Here is a 17,045-nt window from a genome sequence, read left to right as displayed (position 1 = left end):
GTTTGCAAGCATTTTTCGCATAAAAATAATAGGTATGTTAGCATCGCTTATTCGCTTTCAGTGGCTCAACTTTTTCTCTCCTTTTCATGGGGAGGAAGGGTAGGACATTTGGGCTTACTGTCAGAGAATTATTTTAGCATTAAGGAGAACACGATGGGCCATAGAATTTGTGTAAAGGTCCTAAAGGAGCCTTATTTGAAACCATAATACTCTATCACTCAATTAGCACTTCCAGCAGAAAAAAGGTAGGATAAAGGGCTATAAATTGTCTTTTCATATACTATAACACTGTGGCTTAGTAGTTTATTTTTTTTCATTTCATTAGATAAGTATACATGAGATTATGGATTATAATATCTGCATGACCATATGTATAAAAAAACTGCTTATTTATCAAAATTGAAGGACTTTTTGATATATTAAAGTGACTTTTAAAGGTTTGTTTGTTAAATCTTTTTTATTTAAAAACACTTTTTTTAAAAAAATTACTTAAAACTTAACAAAAAAAACAATTAAAAGCTGAAAATAATATAAAACATGGTTAAAATCATAAGTTATTTTGAGTAGGTCGTTTAAACTTTAAAAAAAAAATGTTTTTTATAAAAGCATTTTTAAAAGCATATAAGATTTTTTTCTTAAAAAACAAAAAATTGATTTCATAAAAAAATTTATTTAGACTAACACATCAGAAAATCATAAAACTACTTATTTTATTTAAATAAACATTTTTTTAAAAAAAATAAGCTTAAACAAACAGATCCAAAAATCAGAATATTTTTTTAAAAAGTAATTTTTATAATTGTAAACAAATATAAGTTAGCTTCTATTTTTTAAAAATATCTAAAAAATAATAACTAGATTATTTTAGATCATAATTACTTTTTCCAATATGTAACAAACTGAGCCTGAATGGTTAATTAAATAACTATATCAAGTAGGTCTTGAATGCAATTTTGGTTACTATGTTCATTTTGCAAATACCATTCTTCTATTTTAAAATGTGTAATTTTTGCTTATCCATTAATTTGACATTCAATATTTATCAAAAATACTAATGAGACAATGTAGTAAAGTGTTACATCAACATAAATGTGCTGACATATCAGTACTTCCATGCATTAAATACTGGATGTAAAGTTTAAATATAGACTAAAGTTTGGACAATTAAAATAGTGACAGGACTAAATTTACACACAACAAAAATAAGAAGAACAAATTCACAAAATAACAACAATATATAGAAGACCAAAATGCAACTAAATCATCAAAAATTTCTTAAAAATTAAAAAAGAATTATAGCTGTCTTTTATTTTTCTTTTGAATCATTACAAATTACTAGAGCCCGCACTATTGCATAATAATTCTGTAGAAAAAAGAGAGGAAATACGAAATAACATAATATATGCTTGCAATGTGAAATGAAAACTCTAAGCACTCATTTCCATTAAAGAAAGATGTGTGACTTTTATCAATGAACACCTTGGAAATGAAGTAATTGATTGGGAGAGAGAACCGAGAACATGTATGTATAAATGACATATAGGCGAGAGAAGAAAGAGATGAGGGATTGGTCAAACCATGCAGTAAAGTTGGCATTGTTTTTTGCCAAAGGAGAGGAGATGGAGGGAAGGAAAGCATCTTTTTAGTGTTACATACAATGACAAGTCAACTAGGGCTATATGGCTGTATATATAAGGCCATCATTTAAAAACGCAAGAAAACAAAAGAAAAGGGATTCAATCATATATTCTGGCAGCTCTCACAGCTTTTAGAGGTAGATAGCACTACAAATTGTTTGTTGTGGTTTGCCTTCTGCTTCTCTTCTAATTGAGTCTGCCAGACAAAAAGCACCCCAAACAAAGCACATCTGCAAGACTACAAGAGATAATAGAGAGGAAGAAGGAATATATCATATGGCCATGACATAGGGGACTGTGTGCTTTTTCTCTCTCTACCTTGCTAATGCTACTACCCTACACATTACACCCCTTCCTTTTTTGTTGTTTAATTATCTGTCTATGCACCTTCCTTTTCTCACACAAAGAGTTCTCATACTTGCATCAAAATAACTACCAGCTATTTACCATCTCATTTAGCTTCATCCTATTTAATTACAAATATTTCTTTTTTGACAAAAAACAAATTTAATTACAAACAAATAAATAAACAGTAATGTCATTGAGAATGAATTAAAACTAGTCATGATTTTTTTTATTTATTATATGAGAACAAATTTATAGTGTTAGACTTCTATTTTTCAAATCTATCTTGTGATCATCTTAAAAGAGTCAAAATTGATATTATATGAGAACAAACCTCAATAATAAATTTTTCTTTGGTGTAAAATAATCACACTAAGGTTAAAATCATGCTTATTACAATCTCTTATCATTAGGTTGATACTAATGATTGGCTCAATAATCAACTCTTGTAATCACAAGTTGCATATTATCAATATTTTTCATATGATTTTTCTATTTTCTGAACGACATCATTTAGGTTTTTTAATTTTTTTTATAACGGTTTCTTTTGGTTGGGAAACGTTACAAGATGTTTGATTTGGAATATTAACTCCATTTCCATTGGTGTGTTGGTAAACTCTTTTCCATTGCTGCAACGACACGATAGAGGGGAGAGAGGGGGTAATGGTAAATTCACCAAGAATTCGTTGATTTCAATAGGACAATGGCTGACAAGGACAACAGAACAATTACTCCTAAAAACTTGAGCATGCACCGCAGAAAACCAATGCGATCAAATTTTGAATCCATTCTGTCCAAAGAAAACTTTCAAATTGACTGAACATGTATAGCGTACAGTTATGTTCATATATACGACCAATTCAAATCATTTGTAGCGTGGTATGGGGTGCTCATGCGTAGGGACAAGGGTCATGTTGTGAGTCTGTTAAAGTTAATTAGGCCTGGCTTAAATGCTTAATAGAAGTATAGAACACTTACCAAAATATTTATTTTTTATCCACATTTTTATTAGAGATAATCTTATTCAAGTTTTTAGGATTATTATGATCCATAAAATTTTATTTTTAAAATATTTAATACAGTTATTTGAACTTGAGATAATTATTTACACTGAAACAATCAACATTAGTCGATCTACATGTTTGGTAGTGGTAAATAATTAAATACAAATGATTAAAGTGTTAAAATTAAAATTAAATTGTTAAGTTAATAATTCTTCCATCTTTGATCAAAATAATTTTTAATTAAATTTTATTTATCTTTTAATTAAACTTTATATTAATCAGGATCATCTTTATAAACAAAAGGGTTAAGATCAACAAAATATGTTTGGTGGTAAAAATATTTTTTTTATGGACAATGTTATTTTTTACAGATAATTAGTAATTAGAATACAGTGATAGTATACATATTTGGTGATGTATGATTTATTAATTTTTATCATAATTTTTTTGAAAGTTATATATATATATATATATATATATAAAATATTTTTTAATTGATTAATAGAAAAAAATTTATATTGATAATGCATTGAAATAAAAAGATTTAATTACTGTGTGATGTGGAAAATTTTTTAGATGGTACATTAATCAATAAAAAAAGATATTAGTATAACTTAAAGATTATTATAAAATAAAAAAATTATTATATAAATTATTTGTAATTTAATTGAATGATGAAATAAAATTATTTTATATTATTAATGTATTAGTGTATTTTATTTTCTTTGAAATAAATTCTTTTTTATAACATTCTTTATCTTTTGTCCATTTATCATGTTGACTATCTTTATTTATTTATTTTTATGTCTTCCTTATTATAAAAATTATTTAATTGTTTAACTCTTTCCTTTTTCATGTATGGATTGCATCGGGATTCAGAGGAATCTTTGGCTGCACCTATGTTTTGCCTTTACAAACCAATGAAATTAGAGGTGCCAACGCCACTTTTAAAGTTTCCTTATCATACCTACATACATCTACTTCATTGACCTAACAACATATATATATACCAAATAAAAGTAATCTAGCTAGGGTAGGGTTAACCATCTGTGTCGCATAACTCATTATTAAATTGCCACTCAAACATTTATTATGCTATCATTAATATACCTCAAATAAAAAAAAATCCCAGATAATATTCTATTCCTTCAAACCACATTGAGTTTCTTATGAACAATAACCAATATTTTAGCTTTTTTCCGGATAGGTTACAGAAAAATATATAATTTAAAAATCAATTGACAGTTTATTATAAGATTTTATTTTAACGTCAATATTATTTAATAAATATATAAGTAAATGTATTCTATTTCGCTACATATTTTATAGATGTCTACATTATGTAAAAAAAAAAAATCATATACAGCTATCAAAATAGTACTATTACATAATTTAATAATTAGATGAATAAGATTTATTTTTTAAAAATTTATTAAATGCAGATTTATTCCTAGGTCAGAACAAGACCACTTGTGTCCCACAATCTGTTGGATCAAATACTTAGGAACGGAATTAGAAAAAAAAAATTAGTGAAGCGTAATTTAATATTCGAGTCAACCATTATTTGTAATTAAAAATATTTTTATATAAATTAATTTATCTATCATATTAAAACAATTTTATATTTTTATATGCAAAAGATATTTAAATTTTAACAAAAAAATAAAATACAAATGAAAAAAACATATTTGAAAGCAATTAACTTCTCTTAAAAAAAGCAATTAACAAAATTAAAATTGCATTAAAAATAACGTTAACTATTTTATCAATTATGTTTCGATTGACATTTTGATTTATCAATATCTCCCTTCTAAGTTATGTTTTGATTGGCATTTTTTTTTGTAGCAAAAAAAAACTAACACTTACTTAAAGTATTTAAACCCGCGTTTGGACAAACATTATGTTGATCTTGTATAAAAATAATTTATATAGCAATTAATGAATATTAAAATTAATTATATTTAAAATCAATATCAATAACTATAACAATTAACATATATTTACCTAATATAAGAAATTATTGTTATAAATAATATATCTGAAATGAAATAAAAGTAAAAAAATTTGATGCAATATTTGAAAGCAAAAAGAAAGAGTAATAACAGTACGTTTTGATGCAATAGAAAAAATAATAACTTTTGAAAAAAAAAGTACATAAAAGTAATAAAGTTGGTTATTATTTGTCAACATAAATGGGAGAGTTGGATGGAGGGAGCAAAAATATGATACTACAGTAAATGAAGATTATGTTAATTCGGGGGTGGGGGGAGGGGAGAGTCCAATAGCGCACTCAACATAATTTTCTCATTACAAATATTAATCTTATGTGACACTTATTGGTCCAAAGAAATTTGGCAAAAGATAAAAATTAAACACAAATTTATTTTAATTTCAATTGATTGTTATAGTTGAATATTAATATTAATATATTCAACTATAAAAATTAAACTTAACACAAAAAGTTAACAATTTATGCCTTTTTCTCTATGTATAGTTGAATATTAATATATTAAGAAATTTCACAAAGACGAAAAGGTTCGTCCCTCGGGATTGAATCCCATTTGTACACACATCAGGTATCAAAGAGCATCTTATTTTTAATTATTTTTTGGTTTTAATCTCTAGAAAATCACCAAAAACATATATTTAAACAAGGCGAACATGCTTGATGCATTTGTATCATATTTACGAATCCTCTCCATCACAAAGAATCCAATGTTTTTTTTTTTTTTCCATACTCATCACATGTTACATCCGTTATAAGAAACTTTATACTTGCATGCAGCATATTTAAATTCTTCTATACTATTAACTAATAACAAATTAAATTAGCTAATATCATAAAAAAAACTTTAAAATGCATATCAATAAGCTCTTATAATTATTAGATAAAAAGTTAATGATTAAAAACATGATGAAATATATTTACATGTATAACTAATTATAAAATATTTAATTGCCTTTTTATTTATTTTTATCAATAATTGTAATTATTTTCTTTTTCTCTCTAAATGTTCGAACTTTATTCTTGGAGATCACGCATTGTTGCTGTGAACATGTGTCGTGGCCAGGTTATGTTTTGTCTTCATGCTTTTGTTTTCATCTTGTATTTGGGTATCCTCCTTTTCAAATTGTCCAAGACATAAAATCAATTAATTTAATTAAGAAAACATTCATTTTGGCATATTAAATTCGGCTCAAGTGATGACGATAAAAGAAATTGATAATTTATTTCGGTTTCTGTCGTACGGCCTGAATAAAATCTTCACGAATATGATTGAGAATTTCCACTTTGAGAATAAGCATATTCAAAGTAATACGAAAAAAAATCCATTTCATAATTACCAAAATTAATAACAAATCACTGATGATCGTGAAAAGGTTATGCAAATTTAGTAAAGTTGGACCTCCAGAATGGATTAACAGTAACACCAACGCATTTATTTAAATGAAACTGGTCTCACTTGGTATAATGAAACTCTTATTTTATTTATTGTTTTTGGACAAGGGTTGCTTAATTTTCCTCAAATTAATCATTACCATGAAATTTTATGAGCTTAAGAGAACTCCGTTTTAACTGGAGTCATCGCAAGCCAGCAATTTTTTTACTATTAGGCAATGGAATTTAGACAGCGAAAGCATGAAGAAAACGTTATTAATTATCACATGTACTCCACGTTAAATTTTTTAGCAATTTCAAATAAGGATTTTCCTTTCATTTTTTGGAACCACGGGTATTTTAATATTGAGCCGAAAATAAAATCCAATGACACATATAGAAGGATTTGATAGAAATAATTTTAGCTTAAAAAAAAACGTTAAAGTATGCATTCTCAAACCATTTCATTGCCTTGCCCTTATTTTAATTCAGTTTTTTTTTTCAATATGTCGGTAGCAATCATGTTTGAAATACATTTATAATTATATTTAAATCATAAATCACCAATTATGACGTTGATAACTAAATTATATCTTCTCATATTAGCATTTTGATTATTGTGTTACATAATGGTTCTGCAATCCGGATTTCAATTCCACGCTTTCTCTTAATAAATATACCCATATGGTCATATCAATAAACTCTAGTTCTTTTTAATTTCATAAATTGATAAGTCATCGGACATCCGTTATATTTTACAAAACAACTATTAATTACCAAAAATAATCGGCCACTTTAGTTATGATGGCCCAAAAATTTAGTTATGATGTTATTATAATCTATTTAATTAAACCTTATACTAAAAAACTCTATATAATTAAATCTTTCCTAAATAATATAATACTAATGTTTTTTTTTAATTCTGTTTTCAAATGTAAATGTCCAACCCTTTTTTAGAAAATAAGTTTTGAAATTAAATAAACTGAAAAAGAAAAGTTGAGGCAGATGCAATCTCTCAATCTATTAAGCTTAATTAAAAAAATATCGTACGGATTAATCATATTTTTAACATAATTTTAAAGATTGGACCAGATGGATTTGTTCAATCAGTCCAATGACCAATATGTTAACTTCAAAAAATTGACCCATCTCAAAATCGGTGAAAATTAGTATATATATAAAAAAAAAAAAGTCGAACTGGCTCAAAACTAGTGCAGAAAAAAGTTTGAATTGGTATTTTTCAAAGAATTTCATTTTTTATTTGTTTAATCAATTTTAATTTTTAAATTTAATCTTAAATATTTTTAAGAAAAATAAAAACACATACTTAAAGGTTACACAGGTATAAATTATTTTATCAATTAATTTTAATTTTTAATTTATAAAACATACAATTTAATCATTTATATTAATTTACATTTTTTATATCTTGGTTTCTTATTACGATTTTATATTATTTCATTACTTCAAATGTTAGATAATATTATTATTTTTTTAAGGAAAGTGAATATTCTTATTGAAGATGGCCATTTTCAAGCACAAGACGTGCCCGAAAAAAAAGTTAGATAATATTTAAAAATATAAATTTAATTAGTGTCTTCAGTAGTTCAATCATTAGTTTTATTTTTAAAAGCATTATTTTATAGTCTCTTAAAAATGGATCCTATTTGCTTTTAGTTCAATCATTAGTTTTCATATCTTACGAATTTCAGAATCGTAAGTTTTGGTCTTTATATTTTTGAAATATTCAAATTTTAGTTCTAAAGAGCCAATAAGTTTTCATATATTACAAATGTTGGATATTTTAAAAAATAATATAGAGATGATAACTTATAGTTTTAAAAGTCGAGAATTAACTAAAATCAAAGATACTTAACATTCATGTATATACTGTATATGCACTATAAAGAACATTAAAGAATGGAGTACTAAGGCTCATCATATATCTACCACAATAAAATATATCTCAACTTCAACCCAGTGTAAAGAAATTATAAACGGCTAAATATTCCCAATGCAATACAGAAGATATAAAAAGCTTACTTTTGATACATCACCAATATAAACATTTTATTCTATTAATCAACTGAAAATCATCCTAACTTAATTTACTACTATATTTGGTAATAGTTTATTAAATAGTAGTATAGAAAAATTACAGTGTGTTACAGTTAAATTCAGCTATGAGTTCCATTGAATAATAATAATAATAATAATAATAATAATAATAATAATAATAATAATAATAATAATAATAATAATAACTACTGTATTTTCTACACCCCAAAATTAGATTTAGAAATGAATAGTCATATAACAAAATTACCTATTTTAATATCCATACTAATATAAAACTAGCATGCTATATAGCCTTTTTATTATAAAAATTAAAGAAACATATAAAAGGCCGTCAAAATTAGATATAGTTGTCTCATGCCTTTATCTTAATTACCCAGAAGAAATATTTTAAAATATGTTTAAAAATAAAAATTATTTAAATTTTATATATATTTTAGTTTTTTGGTATTGGAATTTTATATTTATTTTAAACTAAAAGTAAATTAGTATATATACTTGTCTTTTGCTATTATAAGTAAAAATAACACTGTCACCATGTAACTAATTTTTCTAGTTAAATCAATTTGATTGTACCAAAAAATATAATTCATGGATTTGTTCCGTTTGATTTTAACATTCATATAACAATAACAACTAATGCTATTAATATTTTATATTGGTATAAGGTTAAATTAATCAGCTCACATATGAATATTTGAACATTTTCACACCAAAAAAGTAATTGGTTTTGATCATGTAAATTGCTAGTTTGTAGGCTTAAAGTTTTTAAAATTAATCATTATAAATTATCATTGATTGATAGTTTCAATAAGCTGTCGCAAAATAATCGTAGGAAACTATTTTATTTATTTATTTTAAAGACCTACTAAAAAATGTCTAAATGTAGTTTAGCATCTAATTGAGTAATCTATAACCTTCTATGATATTATTATAATTATAACATTCGTCTACTATCTAGTCTTTTCTTATATATAACATAAAATTCATCTGTGTAATAATGAACACAATATTGCGATTCGTAGATAAGTACATAAGGAATAAAAACATTGGGATCGATTCAGAAAGGTCCTTCCCTTTGGGAAGATCGAAAAGATCATAAACAAAAGTTACACTAATTTAAAAGGGAAAAAATTTATATATATAGATGATTAATTAAAGGATGAAAAAGAAGATCCACATATATATATGGAGCTACATAGCTATAGCTAACCTTGCCATGGCTTTTGAGACTGGTTCTGCTGATCATGGATGCAATTTCCAATGCCAGCGATGGTGAGAATATCAGCATGAGAGAGGGGCCTAAGACCCAAGAAATCTCTGGTCAACCCTTCATTAATATTATTCCCAGCTGCACCACTTGTTTTTGAGAATGTGTCATGCAAATACAAGTTATGATCATCATCTAGTTTCTTTGAGCTCTGAATGAATGCATCCTCAAAAGGGGTTCCTTCAAAGGCAGAAGGAGAAGAGAAAGAGTTGATAACATCGTGAAGAAGGGATGGTGCGGAAGAAGACACAGCAGCAGCAGCAGCAGCTTTATTCCCCAATGGTGATGATGATAATAAGCCATGGCTGAACACTGTAGCAGTGTTAGCATTAGTAGTTGTTGTTGAAGGGGTGGTGGTGGTGGTGTCTTCACGTGAGGACAAGTTCAAGCCAAAATGAGACACGTGAGCATGATGGTGGGGCCCAGTCATGGCTGGTGTGGAACCACTTCTGCTCATGGTTGCACCCATCTGAGCTGCTTTCTGCAGCAATGCAGTGGCTGACATGTGTGGATTAGGGACTGTTTGGTAGGCAGCAAGAGTGGGACCAAGACTAGGGTTAGGGTTTTCTTGGTGTGGAGGAGAGAACATTATGGATGAGGATGAAGACAGATGATGATCAACAACTACTGTTGCTGGTGGGCCAAGCCAAGGGGGCATTTCTTTTTTCAATGGGAAGGCATGGAGGTTTTGAGGGTTGAATTGGGTTTGGAGAGTACTCATGTGAGAGGAAGAAGATTGTTGTTGTTGTGGGGGAAGAAGTGGGTTTGCGATGGCTCTTGCACTCTCCTCTGCCAATGCATCACAGAAAGCTCTGTGGGTTATGAAACTGTCCCTCCTGGAAAAAAGTCATCAAAAAAACAAAATTACAAAACCAACAAAAATGTTACTAAACACTGTTGTGACAGTAGTGTAGAATTATTGACTTTCTTACTTTCATTCTCTCTCTCTCTTACTTTTCAACATTTATTAAAACTCTTTAAAGACATGTAGATATCCCATTAAAAAAATTTCCATACTAGGAATTTCCACTCTCTCTAGGGAGGGATTATGAGAAACTGCTATATCAATGTAATGAATTTAATGTTTCTTCAGTGGTATATCATCTTGCAAGAAGGGATATAAGGAATGTGTGAAAGTATGTATATATATATATATATATAATGGAATTGAATGTTAATAAAAAAATTACTATGTCTATGTGTTGTGTCAACCTAGGATTCAAATCCCATCCTCCATAAATGAACATTATTGATGTGTCTTGACTGTGGTGCCTTAACTAAACTGGACTTGTATGGAATTCACATTTGAAATGGATTTGGGTTAGTTATACCTTGAGAAGAGGGTTCCACAGTCACATCTGTACTCCCTAGTGCCACAGGTTTTGGAGTGAGCTTTCCAATCTGATTGAACTGCATACTTCTTGGAGCACTTGTCACATTTCCACTTCTTCTCACCGTGCTTTCTGCAGAAGTGCTTCTTGATCCCAGTTAGGTCCCCCAGGGCCCTTGATGGGTCATGATGCACACAACTTGGCTCTGGACACACATACACCTTCTTCCTCACCTCTTTGCTTGTTCTCTGCTTCAGCTTCCATGGCAAATTGTGCCCTCTTCTGTGAAGCTGAAGGTTCTGGTCTCTTTGAAATCCTTTGTTGCAGATCTCACAAATGAACCTGTTTGTGGCAAGAAGACTCTTGGGGGACAAGGCTATAACCTCAGCATCAGGGTCTGAATAGTCAAAAACAAAAATAAAATAAGAAAACACATTAAACTACACAAAACATGACATATATTTTTCTTAACCAAACCAAAACAAATGAGGTTTAGACTTTGAATAGGAAGAATATGAAAAAAAAACCTGGATTGCCAGGGAGGTTTCTTTTTTTCTTTGGTGGTTGAATCTGAGTTGGTGGTGGAGCCATGTAGCTGGTTCCAATTTCAGTTCTGTTACCTGAGGAAGCACTAGCTTCACCAGATGCAGAAGTCAAATTTGACATGTTCTCCTCCACTATTTGTTGCTGTTGCTGTTGTTGGTAGAACATAAAACCCTTCATCTCCATATATATACTTGCAACTTGCAAGTTTTAGAAACCTAAGGTTGTGGTATAGGCCATAGATCTTGGTTTTTCAAATGCTGGAAAGGTTTCTGGGATCCAAAGGACAAACCTTACCAAAAATAGAAAGGGAAGAAAAATGAATAAAAAAGGTGGACTACAGTCTACAAAAGCTTCTTAGACTGGAAAGAGAAAGAACAAGACACACCAAATTAAGAGGCAAAGTAAATTGATATTAAAACTCAGAAATAACAACTAATAATTAATAAATCTCTCCAGCAAAGAAATAAACAAAAAAAGGAGAAAGAAAGTTTCTGAGAGAGTAGCTAGTCTCTCTATATCACCTCTACTAGAAAACTTGTTACTAGTTTGGAACTGACCCAAGAGACAAGTTTTGTTTTTTTTGAAAGAGCAGAAGAAACAAGTAGGAGGGAGTTATGATAAAGAGAAGTGGAAGGTGAAGCAGATGGTGGTGTAGCCGCAATCCGTATTTTTCTCCTTCATGGTTTGAAAAACCATGCTTGATACATAAGATATATGTATATGATAATATTACCAAGGAAATAAATAATATATAAAATCCAAGGATAGCCACACAAATATGAACAAAAATATAGACCCTGTTGTTTAAAAGTATAAACTCATTATCAGAAAGAGAGAGAGAGAGAGGGGTGTGGATGAGAAGAAGAGGATTCTCTGTGTACCTCAGCTAGTCCAAAACCACAAACACACAATAAGCGAACCTTATACGGCTAACTCTGACGTTGAGCTTTCTGTCTTTTCTTCTGTTCTCTTTCTCAACCCCCAGAAAAATATCACTGCAATATTTCTCTCTTTATTGTGTGTTTCTTTTGCTTCAAAATAAGAGTTAAAAAGTGTTTTGGCTAAAAAAAAATTAAACTTTTGTTCAAATACACACTTCTTGCTTGGCTTTCCCTTCTCTTGTAAAGTAAGCACAAAAAAGGGCTAAAAAAAGCAACCACAAAAAGAGAGTATCATTTGTATACACAGATAGAGAGAGTGTATGTGTGTGTGAGAGAGAAGCTAAAATTCTATTATTTAACTAACATCATGGCTGTTAGACCCTTCTAGTTCTCGGCTTTCTACATTTTACAGCGACATGATTGATTCATTGATTAAATTCTAACAAGCATGACTAAAAGCTTATCCTTATTAATTCTTTTTTATAAACTATATGTGTATTTAATTCAAACTTCTTTTCATCATCCTTCATTTCATTATCATTGTAACTATTGACAATAAAAAAAAGCTGAATATTCTGACAAATTTTGCATGGCTCTTTGTATTAAATTAAATAAAATTATAAACAAATTAATAGATCTTGTTAGGTTATGGAATATGGATCTAGAAAGGCAAAGCTGCCTCCCTAGCTAGCTAACACTCAAACTCATAGCCACCCCTCTTTCTCTCTCTATCTTTCTTATTCCCATCGTATCTTTATCAGCCACAATTTTTGTCGACCCAGTCATTTTCATTTCAAATTGGTCATTATCAGTATGGAAAAATTAATGATGCTACAAATTATGATGTGGGATCAATTTCATCTTTAGAGCATCAACTTGGACACTCATGTTGTGAGGAATAACATTGCTTCCTTGACACTTGCACTAAAGTTGACTCCACAGTCAAAAGATTGCAAAAAAATTCTGATATTGTTAATTAAGAGATATTAGATATTCACAATCACTCTCTTTAAAGCAATCACACAGACACTTAAATTAGTGGTTAAAGAAATTTAGTTGTTAATTTATTAATGTTGTAAAAATTTTGAGTCATTCATTTTCAGTGAGTTCCTAATCTTAAAAAAATGTATATGTAACACTTGTTTTTAAATTGTGATTGCGGACATTGCCGCTGTTGTGATGTGGATTGTGACCATTGCAGTGTGTAATTCTTGTTTGTTTACACCGAATGTAAAAAGAATTTTGAGTTATTTCAATTATTGACATATCTTTTATTTATAACACAGTATAACTTTTCATTCATTTTAAGATTTGGTATCTCCTAATGTTCCATTCAATCAAACTCGATCGACCATTGACACTTAGAAGTTCAAAATAAAAGTTTGAAATCTAAATTTAATTTAATTTTGATTAAAATTTAATTTAATTTTGATTAAAAAAAAAGTGAAATTGAATGGTGCTAAGGCTCAATTGCAGCTTCAATGCATTTCTACTGTGGTTATGTTGCCACATTTCATGTGATTGAAAATCACACCGCAAATGCAAGCCGATGCGGTTGCGGATACTACCACAACACCAATATTGCGGCCAACAGTAATTACAGTTGCAGATCCTATTTAAAATCATGATGAAACATTAATTTAGTTGCAGTTTTAAAATAATTTCAGTGTGTGTCTGTGCAAGTTTTGTGAATGTTAACTCAATTCTGAAGCTAATTTACGGTTTAATTAAACTCCTTTGTAAATTGATTGAAGTTGGCAGAGTATTTCTTTAGTACATTACAAATTCAGAAATTTCAGTAACAAACATATAACAACATGAAGATGTATAAAATACGGTGATTTAGTATGTGTAAGATAAGATGTCACAGTGATAGAGATTAAGAGCACAGTTAACAATCATACACGAATCTTGAACATATATAGTACTTGCAAAACTACATTGTTTTCTGTTTGTTCAGCTTTTCGAAGGGTTGTGTTCCCTATACTGTGACTTGGGCTTCAAAATTTGGCATTAGAAAATCATTTTAATTTTGTCTTTGTCTTGTTTTATTCTTCAATGATTAATTTTTTGAAAAGGGGATCCTGCACGACCCAAGTCTCAATATGCTCTCCCAGCTCATCCTTGCTATTAAGATAGTATTTACTGAGCAGAAATTTAGAACTAGCTGGTGAATACAATAGTACATTTATTATTATAAGTGTGCGAGAATATTTTAATGTTTATATTTTGTAGTATATGCAAAATTTCCATTAAAAAATGCCATCATGCACATTTGGCATATATAATGTATCCCATATATCAAAGTATACCAGTTCCAAAGATGAAGAAAATTAATTATTCGTCTCTAGCATTTTTAGTAGTTGCAAATAGAGATTTTTAAGAAATAAATATTTCTAATTAAGGAAAAGGATTGAGTGGAAAAAAAAAATTTCAACTATAATTTTAAATTTCATTTTCAATCATATTAATTTCCTGCTTGAATTGGAACGAAATTTCAAGTTATTTAGAAGAAGGTTGAGATGACTAATATATACTCTAAAACTATAATGATTTTTTATGAGCAAATATAATAATAATAATAATAATTGGTACAAGAGATACCCAAACCCGTTTACATATAAAGAAACTACATTGTAATACTGCCATAAATCCAACTATATTTCTCCTACAACTGTTAATTATTGTAATTAAGCAAACTAATTTTTAAATTGTTTAACTACAATAAAATAAATTTATTAATTGGTACTTGATTCTCAACTTTTTAAGAGTAAATTTTCTACTTGTACTATTGATATACATATTAATGAGTTATGATGGCTCGATTGACAAATCTCTTGCTCTAACTTTAGCTGTTTAACCTTCATGCTTCTACTCATCTTGTTTATCTATTTAGTTGCTAGCATTAGAAAAATAACATAGGTCAAATTTTGGAGTCAGGTCTATCATAAACATCTGCATTCGAGATCAAACTTGTGGCATGAAGACAAAAGTACTTAAATATGTACATGTTCTCCAGGAATCCGTAAATTAAATATTAATCTTTAAGTAACGTAAAAAAAAGTTATTTGCATTGATGATAATATCATTTACATATCTAAACAATGTGTTTTGAACTTTGAACTTATTAAGTAGAGTCAGCTAAAAATATTAGAAATGCGTAAAAAAAAACATTATTTATTAATTTATGTTTACATTTCATTTTATTTACTAAGTAGCGTTAATGCAACTCAGTTATAAATTAATAAGTCTATTCGGAAGTCGAGTAGAAGAGTAATCAACCACGTACTAGTCACTGTCGTGGAAACTACCATAAGGGCACTACAACTAATTAAACTTAATATATGGGGGCAAATTAATTACACCCATACCTCTATTATGATTTAACAAATTTTTTCTGACCTTATATAAATCTATGTACCAAAAAAAACCTTATATAAATTTTAATTAATTTATATAATAATATATAACATCATGTATTTTTCAGTTAATACATATTTTTCTTAAAAAAACATATAAATCGAGAGATATCAAAATATTATTAAAAAAAAAAGAAGCACTACTCGATAAAATGGCGTTAAATTTCAAACAATTTGAATAAAATTTATCTCAATACATATTATTATTTATGTCAATAATGCGATGGCGACTCCAGATAATTATTAATTCTGTGCTAAGTGGTTGGTGGCCAAAAAAGTTGTCTTTGAAAGCACGCTTTAATTTTGATATTTCAGATGATGTTTGATGTTGCTGTGTGTGTAAATATATTCTTCACGAGTAGTGTGTGTATATATAATATTTAATAAAATTAAATTATTGGTATATATTGATATATTATATTAATGGAGAATTTCATTTATATAGAAATAGTAATATACTCTAATACAACATTTTGTTGATAATTATAAATGTAATAATAATTTAATATCATTTTCAAAAATGTTATGTCAATGAAAAAAGGATGTTTCATTTTTTCTGTTAATATATACTTTTTTCGTAGTAATAACAGTATATTTGTAGATACATTCAGGGGGGAAAATCGTCTTATTATAATTATAAAAACTATTGACCTAAAAAACTTTTGGATTTTTTTTTTCATTAATGATCACACCGGTGTTCTCATAACATTGTTTTATTCGAGTTACTTAAGACTACTGTATAGATAGGAAATGACTCATTTCTAATATAAAAAAAAATGTTAATCAATGTCTTAAGGGCTTAAGATGCTAACTAAGAATCTTTATTTTCATTAAGAGACAAAAAAAATTATGTTATTTATGATATTTTTGCACTCCTATTAATAGGACTTATATTCAGACCAAGATTAAAAATAAGTTGATTGTTAATTTCTTTCTATTAAAATAAACATGCAACAAACAAAAAGATTAAAATAAGCACCACAAATAACCATTTTTTGTGTAATATAATGTAATCATAGAAATTACAAATAGAAAATAAGAAATCAGTGTAAATTTGAAAGATTTCTTAGATTAACAATTACATGAAAATCAATATAATTTTGAAATTTATCATTCTTACACATAATAGATAAATAATGAACATTTTTTTTTACAGT

The 17,045-nt window shown here is 28.1% G+C and overlaps 1 protein-coding gene across 4 annotated transcripts; it reads right to left on the bottom strand.

Moving 5' to 3' along the window:
* Window positions 1-9,475: 9,475 nt before the first annotated feature.
* Window positions 9,476-12,891, bottom strand: LOC100785687 (protein indeterminate-domain 7). Of its 4 annotated transcripts, none has more exons than XM_006582947.3 (4): window positions 12,470-12,891; window positions 11,570-11,877; window positions 11,043-11,439; window positions 9,476-10,547 (listed from the first exon to the last, which is right to left on the bottom strand). In XM_006582947.3, the coding sequence occupies exons 2-4, from the start codon at window positions 11,769-11,771 to the stop codon at window positions 9,650-9,652; spliced, it is 1,497 nt and encodes a 498-aa protein (XP_006583010.1). In that variant the 5' UTR covers window positions 11,772-11,877; window positions 12,470-12,891; the 3' UTR covers window positions 9,476-9,649. The 4 variants fall into 4 exon arrangements, with proteins under 4 accessions (XP_006583010.1, XP_006583009.1, XP_040873138.1 ...); XM_006582946.4 differs by having other exon boundaries at window positions 12,110-12,818; XM_041017204.1 differs by having other exon boundaries at window positions 12,509-12,818.
* Window positions 12,892-17,045: the final 4,154 nt, after the last annotated feature.

Source organism: Glycine max, chromosome 7 (genome assembly GCF_000004515.6).
Source record: "Glycine max cultivar Williams 82 chromosome 7, Glycine_max_v4.0, whole genome shotgun sequence".
Taxonomy (NCBI): Eukaryota; Viridiplantae; Streptophyta; class Magnoliopsida; order Fabales; family Fabaceae; genus Glycine; species Glycine max.
The sequence above is the reverse complement of the archived record's forward strand: the minus strand, read 5'-3'. Positions and strand labels throughout refer to the sequence as shown.